We start from the raw sequence: 19081 nt of genomic DNA, 5'->3' as shown, positions 1-19081 counted from the left end.
GGGGCAGGGTAAGAGAGAGAGAGAGAGAGAGAAACAATCTAAAGCAGGCCCCAGGCTCTGAGCTGTAGCCAAGTTTGAGATCATGACCTTAGCCCAAGTCAGACACTTAACCGACTGAACCACCCAGGTGTCCCCAATTGAACAAACTTTTTAAAAAGATTTAAGGGCAGGGCATCTTAAAACTTTACACCTGGGGCGCGTTGGTGGCTCAGTTAAGCATCCGACTTCAGCTCGGGTCATGATCTCACTGTCTGTGAGTTCGAGCCCTGCGTTGGGCTCTGTGCTGACAGCTCAGAGCCTGGAGCCTGCTTCAGATTCTGTGTGTCTCTCTCTCTGCCCCTCCCCTGTTCATGCTCTGTCTCTCTCTGTCTCAAAAATAAATAAAAAATATTTTTTTAAAAAATTAAAAAAACAAAACCAAAAAACTTTACACCTGCAGTGAACACCAATTGTTTAATTCATTGTGCAGGAGACGCAGTAACAGCTTTATAAATATCACTTTGCATCCTAGACAATCCAGCTAAGACTACATCATTTATTCACAACTATTTGGTTGCTTAAATGTTTAAAAAGTATGTTACTGGGAAATTCGGGAGAGAAAATGAGCAACAGAATTTGCAGAATTTTTTTCCAACTCTAAATATACAGACTGGTCCGTCTAGAATAATAATTTTTAGGGGTGCCTAGGTGCTCAGTTAGTTGAGCGTCAACTTTGGATCAGGTCATGATTTCACAGTTCCAGAGTTTGAGCCCCACATCAGGTTCTGTGTTGATAGCTCCGAGCCTGGAGCCTGCTTCGGATTCTGTATCTCCCTCTCTCTTTGCCCCTCCCCTGCTTGCACTGTCTCTCTCCCCAACAAAACAAAACAAAAATATTAAAAAATTTTAGAATAACTTTTACATTGTGTGTGGGTTTTTTTTTTTTTTTTTTAAGAATGAGAGAGCAGTAGCTCACGCAAACGGGAGGGGCAGAAGGAAAGGGAGTGAGAGAATCTTAAGCAGGTTCCACTTCCATCACAGAGCCAGATGTGGGGCTTGGTCTCACAACCATGAGATCATGACCTTAAGATCATGTCCTGAGCTGAAATCAAGAGTCGAATGCTTAACCAACTGAGCCACGCAGGGGCCCCTTATATTGGTTTTTGAATAAGTTGTATTAATATAGAATGAATTCACTAACAAGATACTGTTTTTAAGGACAAATATCTATTGAGAAAAAAACCCCAGAAATTTCTCTTATTTTAAAATTTTGGAAGAATATTATCAAGATTGTGAGTAATTTGAGATAACAATACTTTCTGAACATTATTCTGAAAGGAAACTTTTGTTTGTATTTTTATGATAACATGTATCTAGAGGAGAAAAATTAGAAAAGTTTTTCTGAACACATAGTAAGTTGAAGAGCCTCTTTTGGTTATATATATTTTATGATGAATTATAGATTCTATTTTATGTTAGCTCTGTAAGTAAGGGCTAAGGGGGGAAAAACCCTGGAGACACAGAGCTATGACATGTTTTTAAGTTCATTAAAAATGAACTCTCCATCTGGAATTGGACTGTTGTTTCTTTTTGCCTCTTGCCTCAAGAGAGAACATGATAAAATAAAACCACTCTAAAGCAATCCCCATTAACTCTACTGTGTAAATGAACCATATTTCCTTTTTCAGAGTATAAAGAGACTTTATTCTTTATCAATAGTATTGAAAATTGCTAATGGAAACTTAAAGTATTGACTTTCTCAAAGCAAATTTTTCCTGAATTGTAAACTTTATCACATAGGGACAATGTCTTGAATTTGGTCCCTATTCTCATTATGGTATCGTGAAAACAAAACAAGGATAGAAATAGAAAAGAAAACCAGGGAAGGAAAAGGGTGTCACAAACAAATTTGGCATTACTTTGTCTTTAGAATCCTATGAAGGTTAAGGAGGATATTGATGGGGATGAATAAATGGAATCAATTTAAAGAACATTCATTAGACCCTACAGTGTACCTGGAACTGTGGTAGGCACAGTGCATCAAAAGACATTTAAAAAGAAATTTAAGGGGCACCTGGGTGGTTTGTCCGTTAAGTGTTGAACTCTAGATTTCAGCTCAGGTCATGATCTCATGGTTTGTGGGATTGAGCCCCAAATGCGGCTGTGCTGACAGCATAGAGCCTGCTTGAGATTCTCTATCCCTCTTCCTCTGCCCCCCCCCCCCCATTGTCTATGTCTGGTTATAAAAACAAGATATATGTGAAGCCAGCCAGCAATGCTAGCGTTTGTAGCACTCACTCGAAGCCACCCATCATGTTAATAAGTATTAGGAAATAAAGATAAGCAATAATAGCTCACATTTAATGAATAAGCACTGTGTCCTCAGCTGGTCACTTTTCATGGATCATTTCATTTAATCTTCACAACAATCCTAAAGTAGATACTATCATCCTCATTTTTTTCCAGTGGGTAAATTGACACTTATGTTAAATAACTTGCTGAAGGTCAAATTAACTAGAAGGGATTGTGGTAGGGAAAGGATTTGAACCAAAGTCATGTAATTTCAGAACCAATGAATTAAAAATATATATACATTTTTTGCATTTTATTTATTTGAGAGACAGAGAGAGAGCAGGGGAGTGAGGCAGAGGGAAAGAGAGAAAGAGAGAGAGAGAGAGAGAGAGAGAGAGAGAGAGAGAGAGAGAATCCCAAGCAGGCTCCACAAGGAGCCTGACTTGGGTCTACATCCCATGACTCTGAAATTATGACCTGAGCCAAAATCAAGAGTCAGACAGTCAATGAACCTTGCCACCCAGGCACCCCTCAGAACCAATGAATTTAATTACTGTACTCTATAGCTTCCCAAAATTCTTGACATAGAGGAACTCCAGAGTCTTTGGGGAGGGAGGTAACCCTCTGCAAAGATAATTATAGGAGAATACGTTGAGAGCCTTCTGAGAACTATTGAAGTTGTCATGGGACAATGAAAGAGCCTATCAAGTCTGCAAGTCAGAAAAGCTTCACAGAGGTGGTCACATTTGAGCAAGGTCTTTTTTTTTTTTTTTTATGTTTATTTATTTTGAGAGAGAGAGAGAGCATGAGCTGGGGAAGGGCAGAGAAGGGGGTGGGGTGGGGAGAGAATCCCAAGCAAGCTCCATGCTGTCAGCACAGAGCCCAACACGGGGCTCAAAATCATGAACCATGAGATCATGACCTGACCTGAAATGAAGAGTCAGATGCTTAACCGACTGAACCACCCAGGTACCTTTGAGCAGGGTTTTGAAGGATGAGCAGCATTTTACCATAATTTGGTAGCAGAACATCGTTAAGTCCAATAAAATAAAATGAAGTAATAGGGAAAACATTTGGGAAGGTAAGAGTTTTACGCCAAACTTAGAGGAAGTATGTTAAGATTTACATAAAAGTGAAGTGAGAGTTTTGGTGGTGGACATGTGCCAATTGCACACAGTGTTCCCTCTGTTTGGAATGCTGCTTCTACCCCTTTTCTGCCTACCCAATTCTTACTTATCTCCTAAGACTAGCCTTCTGTCAATTCCTTTGTGAAACTTCCCAAACTATGTGACCAGTGGGCAAGTTATTTAACCTCTCTGAGTATGAGGAACTCCATTCGAACACTTGTCTCACAGGATAGTCATAAAAATTAGGATTAAGTGTATTTGAAAGTTTTCTGGCACATAGTAAGTGCTCAGTATTTATGAAATGCAAAAAAGCCAGAATTGGCTTGGTATTTAGAAGGCTGAACCCTAGGAAGTTTTGAACTGAAGGACCCATCTGCTTCTGAACCCTTCTTGTTGATATTTGCCTTAAACCATACCAAGGATCTCTAGTTCTCTAGGATTTGCTTTATATATTTTTTATATTATATTGCTATAATTTAATTTGTATTAAATTTCTTGTTTCTTGTACATAATGTTTGTTAGTAGTCTTCCTCCCCCATTCATCCTTAAGCTCCTACAAGGGAAGACCTTGCAATTCTGTTTTGTAAATTTTATACTCAGCGAAATGCCAACTAGTGTGTAACTAATGCACACTATTAATGATGGCTGCATCACAACTATCTGTTGTATGAATGCGTGATGTTCTTTCTGCTTTCTCCTGTTTAGACTCCTCGGCTTTAAGTTCCTGGGACACAAACAAAACAGACTTAAGGCAGAGAATTTGTCTGCTTTCTATTCTTTTCAAAACAAGTGCAGAGGTGCCTGGGTGACTTAGGGGGTTAAGTGTCTGACTTAGGTTCAGGTCATGATCTCACCATTAGTGGGTTCGAGCCCCGCATCCCGCTCTGTGCTGAATGCTTGCTCAGAGCCTGGAGCCTGCTTTAGACTCTTTGTCTCCTTCTCTCTCTGCCCCTCCTCCGCTTGCGCTCTCTCAAAAATAAATAAATGTAAAAAAAACTTTTTTTCAAAACAAGTTAAAAAGCATTAAGGTTTTCTAGGTGTGATGGCCTTAACAAAGAGTGACATCTGGTGGTTGCTTGTTAGACAAAACAGTAAGTATCTGTTGAAAGTGAATACAAAGTCTAAAATAAATTAGACTCCTATTAATTAAATAAAGTAGCAGAAAGAAAAAGAAAACGTATTTTAAATTTCCACCCTAGAAAAGTTAAAAATAAATGCTGGTTGTGGGTTTTCAATTCACTGGACTTTTAAAAGCGGTTGATTCTTTAGAAAACAGTTTTTACAAAAATTGTAACACAGTGAATTGGTGGCGGGAAAAACGAATTGATTTGGTCCGACAAAAGATCCTGACTTGAGATGAGATGCAACTTTATAGGATAAAATAAGACGACTCAAAGGTTTTCCTAATTTGCAAAACCTTTCAGGTTCAGGAAGAATTTATTCACAAGGCAGTACCTTTAAAGTCTGTCGGAAACTGCCTGGGGAATGCAGATATCTGCTGAGGCCGCACCACTTCCCTTGGACAGAAATACTGCCCGAGATCTCAGGACCGCGGAAAGAACTGACTGGGCTCGACTCGCGTGGACTGGCTGGATCGCATGTTCGGCCTCAGATTGGTAGAGCCTGCCCGGACTCCGCGGGTTGGGGGGTGAGAGCGGAAGCGCGCTCTTTCAAACTCGCCGTCCTAACGTCGATGCACGCAGGCCACTTCCGGCGTAGCCATGGCGGCGAACGCTACTACTAACCCGTCGCAGCTGCTTCCTCTAGGTAATGGTTGTCCTGTATGGAGAGGGACCCGGAGAGCTCAAGCTAAGCATTGGGGGCCGAGGGTCTGCAGCCGAAGTAGCCCTTAGCCGAGTGTTAGGGAGTTGTGTCGGAACAACTGCTTTACTTTTCCGGGGCTGGTTTCTAAGCTCCCAAGTCTCTGCTTTCCCCAACCGCTCATGCCTTTTAAGCGTGGTAGGAGTTCTTGAGGCGGGAACTTGTGACTCCCCAACCAAACCATCACCCAAAAAGGTCCACGGTTAGTGAATGTGTCCTCGGCCTTCTTTGTTGTGGGCTCGCCTCTACAGTCATGGGTAGCCTACCCACTCCTCAACTTGGTATTTAGGCTCCGGATTAGACCCTGCAGTTAGTCTGGCTGGTTCTTGAGAGAAGCACTGGCGTCTGGAATGAGCCTAAAAGGGAGATCTGGAAACTAGTTTTGTCACTGAGGCTGTGTGCACTAGACGCAATGGCTGGGCACTATTCGGCAAATTTAAATCACATCCATTGGTTTCAAATAGCACATAGCATTGGAAGAGATAGAACACTGGACAAGTAAATAAACATCATGCCAAGTAATGCTAAGTCAGCTAAACTCAACTGCGTTCAGAGCACAGAAATGACAGGAAGAAATCTCTGGTAAAGACGGTTGTGCCTCTCTCTTCCAGTATTTTGTAGCTAAAGGGTTCATTTGAGTTATCGGAGGTGGCCATGATTTAAAAGTTTTCATTTCTTCATTCGACAGACTCTTTTTGAATACTTAGTATATGTCAGGCATTGCCCATTGGGGAAATAGACATGCGAAAACGGGGTTTAGGCTCTGAGGGGGAGGAGGTTCATAGGTTAATCAAACAACCTACAATAACATAAAACCACGACTGTGATAAATTTCAACAAAGGAGAGGTAAGTAGTGAATACAGAAAATTTTTCTGTTGATTATGCAACAGAGCTATGTAGTATAAGATGTACAATTTTTGGATGAATACTTTTCCCGGTTTATCTTTCACCGCATGCAAGGAACAAGTGCCAGTAGACAGTTAAATATTTGTTGAAGTAATGGTAAAATAATCTTTTTTTCTCTACCCCCTCTTTTTTTCTTTTTTTCTTTTTTTTTTTTTTTAATATAGAACTTGTGGACAAATGTATAGGATCAAGAATTCACATTGTGATGAAGAGTGATAAAGAGATTGTTGGCACACTTTTGGGATTTGATGACTTTGTCAGTATCCTTTTAAAAGGTGGTGGTGGTGTGGGTTTTTCTTCAGTATTTAAGAACAGAAGAGTATCAACAGTCAATTCTTACTGATTATTATAATAAAAATTTATTCTCAGGGAACTTGTGATGGTGTTTTAAGAGGTGCATATACTGAAAGAAGGTAAAGTTCCTACCACTGACATGTATTTTGCATTTGAGCTATTGTGTTAAACATTGTAACTAAAACTGAATAAAGGCAGAAGCCAGAGTAAATTCAACCTGGTATATTTATTTTCTTAACACCAAATTTCAGATATGGTACTGGAGGATGTCACTGAGTTGTGAGTAGTGTTAAAAAATTAAAGAATTGGGGGAAATCTTTCTTTAAAGTAATTTTAGTATTAATGAGTTGAAAATGATTTGTGGGAAAACATTGCCTGTTAGAAATACCTTGAAGGTAGAAATTTTATCTACTGATAAAATTGGATGCTAGTAAAATTGGAACACAGTTATAACCATGATGCAATTATTAATGAATTGTTAGGAAGTTAATGGAGACAGAGCTTTAAAGTAAAAAATATTCAAAACTGCCAGCAATCTTTGGGCTGAAGCAAATCAAGGTACTGATAATAAGAGCATTTAACTATGTATAGCATAAAATGTAAATGCTTGTTCCATTATATTAGTTACAAAGATCATGACTAGTAACTGCTTTCAAAATTGAATTGATTAAAGATTTGTTTAACAGATAGGGATTAGTGGTAAGTAATAGTAAAGAAGGGAGGCTAGTAAATATTTCATTTCATATTTGATCTCTTTGGCAAGTTTCAGCTTTTATGAAGGTCAGTCCCAGTGAGTGTGGATCTTAAGCCAGTCAGTTCACTGTGTTGCCTTTGGGGAAGAATGTACATCATTCAGTCAATAACCATTGCCCCTTAAAACTACTGATGTAATTGCTTGACCTCACATTCATTTATATACAGGAAAAACCTTTTTTTTTTTTTTTTTAAATTTTTTTTTTCAACGTTTATTTATTTTTGGGACAGAGAGAGACAGAGCATGAACGGGGGAGGGGCAGAGAGAGAGGGAGACACAGAATCGGAAACAGGCTCCAGGCTCTGAGCCATCAGCCCAGAGCCTGACGCGGGGCTCGAACTCACGGACCGCGAGATTGTGACCTGGCTGAAGTCGGACGCTTAACCGACTGCGCCACCCAGGCGCCCCAGGAAAAACTTTTTTAGGGGTCAAAATGTTGGCTTTGATTATCATTGTTTATCCTGACTCTATTTTATCTCTTCATTTAGTGAAATCACACCAGAAGGAAGAAGGATCACTAAATTAGATCAGATTTTGTTAAATGGAAATAATATAACAATGGTAAGACACAGTAAAGCTGTTTTATTTAGATGTTAGCGCATTTTTGTGGGGCAAGGATTACAGATTACCTTGCTTGATGAGATGTTCATGTCTCATTGGCGCTTAAGTTGGGAAGGAGATGCTCTCGTGATCAAGGCTCTAAAGCTGAGCTGCTGGAGATGACTTTAGGCTTAAAAGTTAGTTTGCTTGGGCTATTTAATCTTTTAGTTTGTCAAGAATCATTGTTTAGACTCTGAGTATTGATTGATGATGTTGGGAACTGTAAACAGAAGTGATGACCCGGAGAAAATGGGAATGTGAGGGAGGTGCAGAGAGGTGCAAGTGGCTTGGATTGATGAGGAAGGGTTTTTAGATGGTGCGGGTGGTGGTGTTATTAATAAACCCTTTTTCCTTCTATGCAGCTGGTTCCTGGAGGAGAAGGACCTGAAGTATGAATGGATTTCCTTGACTTAACTCTGTTTAGTTTTATAATGACAACAAAATAGAATTTTTTTTTTTAACCTTTTAATGTTTGGATTCTGTAAATCTAAGTTTCCCGTTGAAGGGAAATGTTTTGAAGATGCATTGTAAATGCCCATTTTTGTAAATTAATCATTATTATCTTGGAAAAAGAAGAACAGTTTGTTCTTTGAAGACGAAAATAAAAATGTTTTTGGTTAATTGTCATTTTATTTTTTGTGCTGCAATAGCCAGTGTAACAAGTATTGTAGTTATTTTGTCACTTGCTTTCCTGTCATTTTATGTCCATTTTCTTAGGTACGTGACCATTTGATTCTCAAAAATTGTTCCAAACAAAATGACACACTTTGATTTTGAACAGTTGTGTTTGAAAAACCTGAAATGATTACTTACAGAATTCCATTTAAACTCTTGATGCTTTGAAATGATTTTTCTATCGAACTTAAGTTCCATTAACTCCTGTTAAAAACAAGCAAACTGGGGCAGGCACCTGGGTGGCTCAGTCGGTTAAGGGTCTGACTCTTGACTTCAGCTCAAGTCATGATCTCATAGTTCCTGAGTTTGAGCCCTGCGTCCGGCTCTGCTCTGATAGGGTGGAGCCTGTTTGGGATTCTCTCTCTTGCTCCCTCTCTCTGCCCCTCATGCATGCACTCACTCTCAAAAAAACAAAAAACAACCCCCCAAACCCCCCCCCCAAAACAAACAAACTTCTAGTTATAAAATAAGTTACGGAGATGGAAAGTAACAGCATAGGGAATATTGTCAATATTATAATAACATGATGACAGATGGTGTAGTCACTTATAGTGGTGAGCATAGTGTAATGTTTAGAATTGTTGAACCATTATGTTGTACACCTGAAACTAGTATAACTATTGTCTATCAACTATACTTCAATAATAAAAGACAAAATATATAGGTAACATGCACATTGTAGAAATGGAGATAAGTAAAAAGGAAAATATTCATTACACTTTGCTGTATACCTTCTTAGACTTTCTCAGTACACTCTCATACACATTATTTTTACAAAAACGTGCTCATCCTGAATACACCATTCTGTAGCCCCATTTAAGACTTTTTTAAAAAATTTAAGTGGTGCACATCTTTCCATGTCATTTCAGTAACATTAATGTTTGCATTGTATTTCATTAAATGATTTACCATAATTTAGCTGATTTTTATTATTGCCCATAGTAGTCTATATATATTTTTCTTTTCTATTTTTTAAAAAAAAATTTCAGTGTTTGTTTTTGAGAGAGAGAGACACAGTGAGTGGGGGAGGGGCAGAGAGAGAGGGAGACACAGCAGGCTCCAGTCTCCAAGCCGTCAGCACAGAGCCCGAAGCAGGGCTCAAAATCATGAGCTGTGAGATCATGACCCAAGCTGAAGTCGGAGGCTCAACTGACTGAGCCACCCAGGTGCCCCTACATTTTTATTTTTCTTAGAAGAAATTCATAATGTGAGGTCAAAGGTTATAGTGTTGCCAACAAAAAGTTTGTACCATCCTACACTTTGCCAGCAGTTTTTCATGGTATTTTTTTCCATAGTACTCTATATACTTACCAATGTTGGCTATGCTCTACCATCTCGCTTTGCCACTGTGATAGGCAAAACCTAGTATGTTTAAAGTTTTCATTATTTTGAACTCCTTTGTATTTTGTGAATTACTTCTGAGGCTTTTGCCATTGAGATGCTTGTCTTTTTCTTACTAATTTGTAAGAATTGTTAAAGAGTTTACTCTTAGTCATGTATTTTGCAGGTAATTTCCCGGGTATATAATTTGTCTATTTTTTGTACTTTTTTTTTTTTTTGGCGTAAATGTGTTTTTATGTAGTCATGTGTTGATCTCATCCTTTATGATTTTTATCATCGGTACATATGGATTAGAAAGACCCTCTTTGCTATGATTAGATATAGTTTTGTTATTTTTGTTTCCTTTAAATCTTGCATCCATCTTCAATTTTAGTGTTTCCACAACAAAAAAGGATCCACCGGGGTGCCTGGGTGGCGCAGTCGGTTAAGCGTCCGACTTCAGCCAGGTCACGATCTCGCAGTCCGTGAGTTCGAGCCCCGCATCGGGCTCTGGGCTGATGGCTCAGAGCCTGGAGCCTGTTTCCGATTCTGTGTCTCCCTCTCTCTCTGCCCCTCCCCCGTTCATGCTCTGTCTCTCTCTGTCCCAAAAATAAATAAATGTTGAAAAAAAAAATTAAAAAAAAAAAAAGGATCCACCTTTTTTTTTTCTTAAAAAATTTCTTTTTAACATTTTATTTTTAAGTAATCCTTACACCCAAAGTGGGGCTCGAACTCACAACCCTGAGGTCAAGAGTTGCATGCTCCACTGACTGAACCAGGCAGGTGCCCCTCTTTATTTTTCAATCCAAATTTATTTTCCAAAACAAAGCACTGCTTTGTGCCTCCCCCACCCTCACCCGGTATAAATACTCCTACTGTGGCTGATTTCAAGCTGCCAAGGGTTTAACCACAAGCTTGCAAACTTGATTTAGCAGTTGGTTCTCAGGAGCTACTGGGAGTCTGTTGCCCCAACTCGCCACTTCTGACCCTTGTTGGGGAATGCTTTTCTCCTGTTATTTTTTCTCTTTGGAGGGGGGTCAAATGTAATAGTGCCCCCTTTTCACCCTTTTATTCACTATCCTATGGGAAATGGGTGGTCATACTCCACTCTTCATTTTCCCCCCTAAGAATCAGCCTTCAAGGAGCACATGTTCTTAGTTCCAACATGCTAGGAGTTTTAGAGAAGCCTGACCTCACTTAGAGAGGCATACAATTACTTAGTCGGCAAGGTAGATGAGTCTATTTCTGGGGTTCAGTAACAGGAAGTTCACTAGCCTATGGGTAAATGATACCTCTTAATCTAGTCTTAACAGTAATAAAGATGATGGTAGGCCTCCCATCTGCTGCTGTTTTTGTCTTAATGCTGCAATTCGTTTAGAATGGGTACTACCCTAAATAAGGGTCTCGACATTTTTGGGTAACTCTTAGTTGTAGGGGCTGTCCTGTGTATTGTAGGATCTTTAGCAGCATCCCTGGCTCTATTCACTAGATCCCAGTAGCATCCTTCCTCTTCTTCCCTTTCCCCAGTTGTGACAAAAATGGCTCCAGATGGTGCCAATTATCAACTGAGAGCAAAATAATCACCCATGGTTAAGAACCACTGTTCTACAATAGAGATACTATTTATTGGGCCCTTTAAAATTCCCTCATGTTTGATGCATGGGTGAGGAGCACTGTGTCTAGACAATAAAATTGGGGAAGAAAATACTGTGAGTATTCCAGTAGAGCAGAATGGTTGGTTTGAAGCTGAAATGTTCTCGTGTTAGGTGTTGGCCATATAGGATTTTCACTTTGGCAGGTTGCTGGTGAGTGGCTGTTTTTACACAGGTGTTGTTTCCTCTCTGGAGGCAGGGCTGCATGTGCTGGGCCCTAAAGTGATGGTGAGGCCTCAGCAAAAATGAGGGCAGCAAAGGCAGAAGCTACGCTGGCATTGGTGACTTGTGTAAGTTTTTCTCAAATTTTGGTTTGAAAACTGCTATCAGAATCACTTGGAGAGCCAGTAAAGAACACAGAGGTCCAGGCTTATTGAAGTGGGATAGGGCCTTGGGCCTGTGTATTTTTATGGAGTTCCCCAATTCCCCAGCTAATTCTAATCCTCATCAAAGCTTGAGACCCACAGCCTTAGTGTCGTAGACTCTAAAGTTCTCTCTTGTCTAGCAAGAGAGCAAAATGCAAGATGAAAAGCGAGAGATGGCTAATGTCTGGGAACAGACAAGAGCCCCGAATAAGGGTCCTTCCCCCATTTTTATTAGGATCAGAAGGCTTACAAACATGGCGATGGACGTGCACAAAGAGACAATGAATCTGTGAACATTAACTTGTGAACGTGAGGGAAAGGGGGTCTTGAAGATATTTGGGGTTAGGGGTTTGGGTTAATACAAAACAAAATCCAGGCACCGGGCAGTTGGGTTGAAGGTTGTTTACAGCAGATATGAGGCAGCACCTCTGTTTATCTTAGCTAGCCTAGTGGATGAGACAGATAGGAGAAATAACCTCAGGGTGAATAAGGCACCTTTTCTTTGGTTAACCATCTCTGCTCTGGGCTGCTTTGCCTGCAGCACAGCGGTACATAGTCCAATTCACCAATTTACCTAACCTGGCCCTATCCTGTGAAAACAGCTTTTCTGCTACAGTACTAAATTGGGGGTGCTTCCACCCTGAACATCTAATCTTGTTTATTTCATACACCTATGTATTGGGCACCTTTGCGCCTGTTCCTATTTTAGGTCTTTGCCTCTCTCTATTCTGGGGGCTCTGCACCCCCTCACTATTTTGGGGTGCCTTTGCACCGCCTATCCTTGGGGTGCCAATCTGGTTTACCCAAACTCAGGTGTGAGCGTTTCATGAATTTGTATTTCTTTATGCCTTGTCAACCCATTGGTGTAAACCTGGGGGGTTCCTAAGCTTATCCCCACACCTTAGAGTGTAGATTGGTGCAGATACAGCTTTTAAAGCAGGTGTGACTAAAGCAAGGATCTGATGATAGAGAATCTGTATATGTTAGTGGTTGTATTAGTGGAGAGAACAGTTTTTGCTGCATTTAAACTGCAAGGCAGCTAAGTTCCCTGTGTGCTATGGAGTACTGGTGGAGTTCTAGTTTACATTGTTAGTGCCAAGCCATGGTAGGCAATGATTCATCTGCTGCCTCAAATGTTGGACTTTGGACCAAGGAGGAATTTGTCCATAGGTTTGGGGGGTCACTTCCCATCCAGGTGGTCTCAATTTCTTTCTTGAGCATTGATTTGTTGATTACACAAGTTCTAATCATATCTTTAGATTTCAGGGTACAAAACTGCAGCTTCACCCACAGAGGTGTGGTAGATTTCTATCAGTTAAAAAAAAGGGGGGCCCTTATTGTAAAGGAAATATGAGATCTTCTAGGATTGAACATGAGAAGAATGTTAGTGAAATTATTATAAGTCAAAAGAGGGATGCCTATGCAGGGGGCTTTTTATTTTTCAAATTGTATTTTGTAAAATATACATTGTAAATATACACTTTACAAAACTGTATTTTGTAAAATAAAATAGTATTTTATAAAATATATATATTCAGACTCACTGAAGAAAAGTTGCAGGAATCAGAAACACTCAGACCCGACTCAACTTTCATCAGTTGCCATAACAGTGTTCATGGCAAAAGGATCTAGGCCTGGATCATGTGCTGTATTCAGTTGTCAGGTTTCTCCAATCTCCTTCAATTTAACAGTTCTTCAGTCTTTCCTTAACTTTTATGACTCCAACATTTCTGAAGGTTGCAGACTAGCCATTGTAAAAGATTCCTCAAATTGGATTTGTTTGTTGTCTCCTCATGAGTAAGCTCAGGGTGTGCATTTCTGACGTGTGTCACTGGAGGAATGGTATCCTTCCGAGTGCATCTCATTGCACATTATGTCGACTAGTTCCATTTCTAATGTTGTTAATCTTGAGCTTTGATAAAGTTACATTTTCCTCCGTTTTTACTAAATATTTTATGTGGTGACTATCCAAGACCTGTTGCAAATATCCTGTTCATCCTTCCACTTTAACCCACAAGTTTTTGTATTCCTCAATGTTTCTTACTGAAATTAATTAACTAGTAATTGATTACTACTTAATAAGTAAGTCCTGTGTTAGACTAGCAGTCAGACTAATGGGAATAAGACAGAGGAAACTATTTGAAGGTGGTTGTTTCCAAGTATCAAAAACAGAATAAGGGCTAAATATTGAAACATTTTGACAGATTTAATCTACTTTTTTTTTTTAATCTTTATTTTTGAGAGAGAGAGAGACAGAGTGCGAGTGGAGGAGGAACAGAGAGAGGGAGACACAGAATCTGAAGCAGGCTTCAGGCTCTGAGCTTTCAGCACAGAGCCTGACACGGGGCTCAAACTCACAGACCATGAGATCATGACCTGAGCCAAAGTCAGATGCTTAACCTACTGAGACACCCAGGCACCCCAGATTTAATCTACTTTATCCAAGGTTGACCCTGACAATCTCATTCTTAAATTTAAAAAAAAATTTTTTTTTTCAACGTTTATTTATTTTTGGGACAGAGAGAGACAGAGCATGAACGGGGGAGGGGCAGAGAGAGAGGGAGACACAGAATCGGAAACAGGCTCCAGGCTCTGAGGCGTCAGCACAGAGCCCGACGCGGGGCTCGAACTCACGGACCGCGAGATCATGACCTGAGCCGGAGCGGGACGCTCAACTGACTGAGCCACCCAGGCACCCCTCTGTGTGTTCTTTTATTTTTTTTTTTAATTATTTTTTTTCAACGTTTACCTACCTTTGGGACAGAGAGAGACAGAGCATGAACGGGTGAGGGGCAGAGAGAGAGAGGGAGACACAGAATCGGAAACAGGCTCCAGGCTCTGAGCCATCAGCCCAGAGCCTGACTCGGGGCTCGAACTCCCGGACCGCGAGATCGTGACCTGGCTGAAGTCCGACGCTTAACCGACTGCGCCACCCAGGCGCCCCTCTCATTCTTAAATTTAAAAATAACCATGAATGACACCAACTGGCCACCAGAGTGCATTGTGGAACAGGCAGTTTGTTGCTAAAGTCCAGACTTTTGTGTTTTTCTCAAATCCAGCTTCAAAGTGAGGTTTCTGGGCTTCCACTCTGCTGTACTTACTGTTGAATCACACCACAAGGGTAGGTAAAGGGTTGAATTGTTATTATTTTACACTGATTTTTGACAAAGAGGAATCTGTTTTCATTCACATTTTCTACTTGAGGTGCCCTTTTTTTTACTGTAAAAAACTTAAGTATAATGTAGATAAAAACAAGGGCTCCAGAATCAGATTTACCTGGACTCTAATCCCAATCAGTCCTTTATTAGTTGTGTGAATTTAGGTGGCTACTTACTGTCTTTGGCCTCAATTCGCTCATTTGTAATTTGGGAAGAATAACCACCTCTTAGAATTGTAAAAATTAATGAAGATAATATATGTAAAGCATCCAGTATAGTTTCAATCATATAGTAAGTGCTCAATAAATGGCAGTAGTTATCACTACTATTTAAAGAGACTCTGGGGGCGCCTGGGTGGCGCAGTCGGTTAAGCGTCCGACTTCAGCCAGGTCACGATCTCGCGGTCCGGGAGTTCGAGCCCCGCGTCAGGCTCTGGGCTGATGGCTCAGAGCCTGGAGCCTGTTTCCGATTCTGTGTCTCCCTCTCTCTCTGCCCCTCCCCCGTTCATGCTCTGTCTCTCTCTGTCCCAAAAATAAATAAATGTTGAAAAAAAAAATTAAAAAAAAAATAGACTCTGGATCAACTTATTTTTTAATCATTTTTCCATCACAGCAATTCCATTTCAACAATTTAAGCTACCTGCCACTTAGTCCATAACATTTCCTCTGAGAATTGCGCTCTTAGTTATCTTTGAAGTTTTTATCACAAAGCACAGTGCTTGGGCAAAGGGACTCGAAAGATATTTGTTGAATTAAGTGGTGGCAACAGAGTAGGAAGCTTTTTTATTTTTAGGATGAGACTGAGAAAGTGGCCTTTATTAATCAGAAAATGGCTGAACTTACAAAGCAATTAGTTTTAAGTTTGGAATGAAAGAAGCAGGGAGACTTCAAATTTTGTTCATAGTTATCATTAATTCATTAATAAAGCTAACATTTGTCGAGCACTTACTTTGTGTCTGCCTTTCAGAAGCTCCCTGCTTGGCCAGAAAGATAGGAGGGATCTCCTAAGTGTGATACAGTGTGATGAATACATTAGCTTTTGGAACATGTGGACGGGGGAGGGGGTGGGAGTGGGAAGCAAGGAAGACATTTTGTCTCCTAATTGCTGCTCCTTGAGCCATGGGCCACATTAATACTTCCTCATGGCAACCCTATTATTTGTCATTAGTTATAGTCAGCCTCACCATCAACATCTCAAGAGGGTAGTAAGAAATGGGAAGGACCTTATTTTTGCCTCTACTGAATTGCCTGGAGAGCATCTCTTGGTGATTGCTGCTGGAAATGTGACATTTAATTAGTGGAGAAAATTGAGTCAGGCAAGAGGCAACCTGTGCCAGCAAAGGGGTGAGAAAAGGACAGGAAAGAAGTGATATGCTCAGTGGGACGGTTTGGCCCAGGTTTTCTTCTAGATCCAGATTGGGTGCTCACATTACTACAGGTGGAGATTGCAGAATCTTAAGGGATTTTCCATAGCGATGGGGACCACAAATGAGCCCCTATGGACAGCTAGAGGTGGAATGGAAAGAGGGGACTGTAGGTGCACAAAGGGAAGGGGAGAGTGATCACCTCCATTAGGAGGGGGTCAGGAAAGGCTTTCCAGAAAAGGTAATCATTGAGCTGAGTTTCAGTGGTTGTTTTCCCAGGAAGGGGAAAAGCATTCCAGGTAGTGGGGACAGACTATGCCAAGGCACTGAAGCTTTCTAAAACGCCACCAAGGTGTTGGGCATAGTGTTTTAAAAGTTGCTTGATGGACCCGTGAAAATACTGCCACACACACGTCACCCCGATTCTTTCCACTTAATAGGTGCTGAATTTCTGGGAAATGTCCCCCTAGAGGGAGGTCATGTAGCTTTCTGTCCTGTGGCCTGTTCCACAGCAGTTCCTCCTCATACAAACTCAAAGCCTGATATGTAAAGGGCTTTGTGTTGAGTGGATGTGTATTAAGGAATGGTTTATGTAGTTCAGGGGTCAGGTACAATTTCAGTATTAGTAAAAGATGTTTTGCTGGGCAGTCAGGTTTATTTCACGCTAAGCTCTGGGAGAACTGGAGCTTTCTGAAGTTTTCAGGAATTATTTAAGCGGGGTCTCTTGATCTAGGGGAAATGTTTTTCCTGAGAGGTGAAGAGACTCTGGTTTCTCTTTATGTGTTAGGAGGAAAAGGCAGGAGGTTTTGGAGTTAAGCACACTTGGTTTGCTTGTTGGCATTGTCACTTTCTAGCCATTCGAGATGGAGAAAGTTACTTGTCTCTCCAGGTCTCAGTTTTCATATGTATATGTGTATGTGTATGGATATGTATACATATATAGAATTGGGAGGATATTATGTATGTCATAGGGCTGTTTTGAGCATCACCCTGAGTCTTTGTATGTATAGAATCTGGCCTATAGTGGGTTAGTGGGTATTTAACACATGTTAGGTCTTGTCCTTTCCTGAACTATTGCTGGGGGCTAGCCCAATGCACACTACGGGGAAACCATTCCCCACCCCATCACTGTTTCAATCCAGATAAAATCTAGTTAAAATAGACACCAAGAACATCTGAGAGAGGAGATTGTGGTTGAGTTGTGGAAGTTGAGGGGTCGGCCTGTAGAGTGGGTTCTGGGAACTGTAAAAGATGCTGTCAGTGCCCCCTGCAATAGCCCCTTGGACCACCATGGAGGTCACTTTTAACTTGGGTGGTCAGCTTCTGTGTCACATCAATTACCTACTCAAGCACATGATTCTGTTTGAAAGTTTTCTCTGGCCTCATGCACATGCTATGCCTGGAAGTTACTGCCCCCAAGAGTGACTCTTGACTAACGGGGACAGGAGCTGATGGATAAAAATTCCAGCTCTCTTGCTTCTCGGTAGGGGTAATTCTCAGGTGTGTTCTACTCAGTCTCCTGGAGGGATCTCAATGGGGTGGAGCCCTAGCTGTCATAGCAGCATTAACACATCCCGTCACATACTTCTCTGCTCCCCCACTTGCTTCCTGGGATGACCTCCAGAAGTACTATGTTCCCAAATAATTCTGTGCTTCCAGTAGCTGGGGCAGATCACATCACTACCGTGGGCCTACATGCTGCTCATCCAGGACTTCTTTGCCATCCCTGTGAGTGACTCACATGGAGAAACAAGAGAATATTGCCGACCAGAGGATGTGTGTTGTCATTTCTCCCAAAGCAGGAGGCTGCATCGTTCATGGACAGACTGAATGTGGTGTTGGCCTTGGCACACAGAGAAAGAAGGAGAACCATGGAGGTGGGCAGCATGATTCGGATTGGTGCTTAATTAAAGATCAGGTAGCCATCCTTGTGGACAACATATGCTATATACTGCAATCAAGCCATGCTACACCAAAGCCACTAAAGTTTATGCCATCTTTACTCATGGGATCTTCTCTGGGCCAGCTATTTCCAGAATTAATAATGCTGCCTCTGTAGCTATCAACATCACAGAGACCATTCTACAAGAGGACAAAACAAAACATTGCTCTAAGATGCAAGTTACGGGTGTTTCAATGATTTTGGCTGAGGCAATCAGAAGGGCAGACAATGGTGCGTGTCTCCCACTTGTTTAGCCATGGCCCTTCATATCTCCACGATATTATGATTTCATACGTGATATCTTGAATTAAATTTTTTTTTCACTTCAGAATTCAGTAAAATATAGAATGATGACTATTAAAGCATCAGATCTCTGTTTTAAGCCTTGGAACGTATCTTTGTGGTTTTAGGAAACAGTGGCTAGGGATACAGGAATGCTCGTTTGGTTTTTAATCGAACTTGAATGAGAAATGTCAGTGTCAGAGCGCCTGCGTGGCTCAGTTGGTTAAACATCCAACTCTTGATTTCAGCTCAGGTCATGATCTCACAGTCGTGAGATTGAGCCCCACATTGGGCTAAGCACTGATAGAGCGGAGCCTGCTTGGGACTCTTTCTCTCTCTCTCTCGGCCCGTCCCTTGCGTGCATGCTCTCTCTCACAAAATAAAAAAATAAACATTAAAACAACAACAAAAAGAAGTGTTGGTGCCATTTTGTCTTGTTGTGATGGGGAACTTTTACCTTTGTTCTTATGATAGTCTTAGGCCACAATCATATAATTGCACAATTTTCTTATACAATATAATCCCCTTGAGGAAATTCATATTTTACATA

At 40.9% G+C, this 19081-nt stretch overlaps 1 protein-coding gene and 1 pseudogene across 1 annotated transcript; both read left to right on the top strand.

Annotated features, from left to right (window-relative positions):
- The first annotated feature begins 5071 nt into the window (after positions 1-5071).
- Positions 5072-8395, top strand: LSM5 (LSM5 homolog, U6 small nuclear RNA and mRNA degradation associated). The gene is made up of 5 exons (XM_047826710.1): positions 5072-5165; positions 6291-6386; positions 6672-6699; positions 7663-7735; positions 8137-8395. Exons 1-5 carry the CDS (start codon positions 5120-5122, stop codon positions 8167-8169), a joined length of 276 nt encoding a protein of 91 aa, XP_047682666.1. The 5' UTR covers positions 5072-5119; the 3' UTR covers positions 8170-8395.
- Positions 8396-17113: 8718 nt separating this feature from the next.
- On the top strand, positions 17114-18773 carry LOC125160409 (ribose-phosphate pyrophosphokinase 2-like; annotated as a pseudogene).
- The last annotated feature ends 308 nt before the right edge of the window (positions 18774-19081 follow it).

This window comes from Prionailurus viverrinus, chromosome A2 (genome assembly GCF_022837055.1).
Source record: "Prionailurus viverrinus isolate Anna chromosome A2, UM_Priviv_1.0, whole genome shotgun sequence".
Lineage (NCBI taxonomy): Eukaryota > Metazoa > Chordata > Mammalia > Carnivora > Felidae > Prionailurus > Prionailurus viverrinus.
The sequence above is the reverse complement of the archived record's forward strand: the minus strand, read 5'-3'. Positions and strand labels throughout refer to the sequence as shown.

What these genes read in the sequence shown, in the direction of transcription:
- LSM5 (XM_047826710.1), top strand. Translation starts at nt 5,120, where the DNA reads ATGGCGGCGAACGCTACTACTAACCCGTCGCAGCTGCTTCCTCTAG. An exon ending in GTCGCAGCTGCTTCCTCTAG is followed by an intron (nt 5,166 to 6,290) that starts GTAATGGTTGTC and finishes TTTTTAATATAG; the next exon opens with AACTTGTGGACAAATGTATA. An exon ending in GGGATTTGATGACTTTGTCA is followed by an intron (nt 6,387 to 6,671) that starts GTATCCTTTTAA and finishes ACCAAATTTCAG; the next exon opens with ATATGGTACTGGAGGATGTC.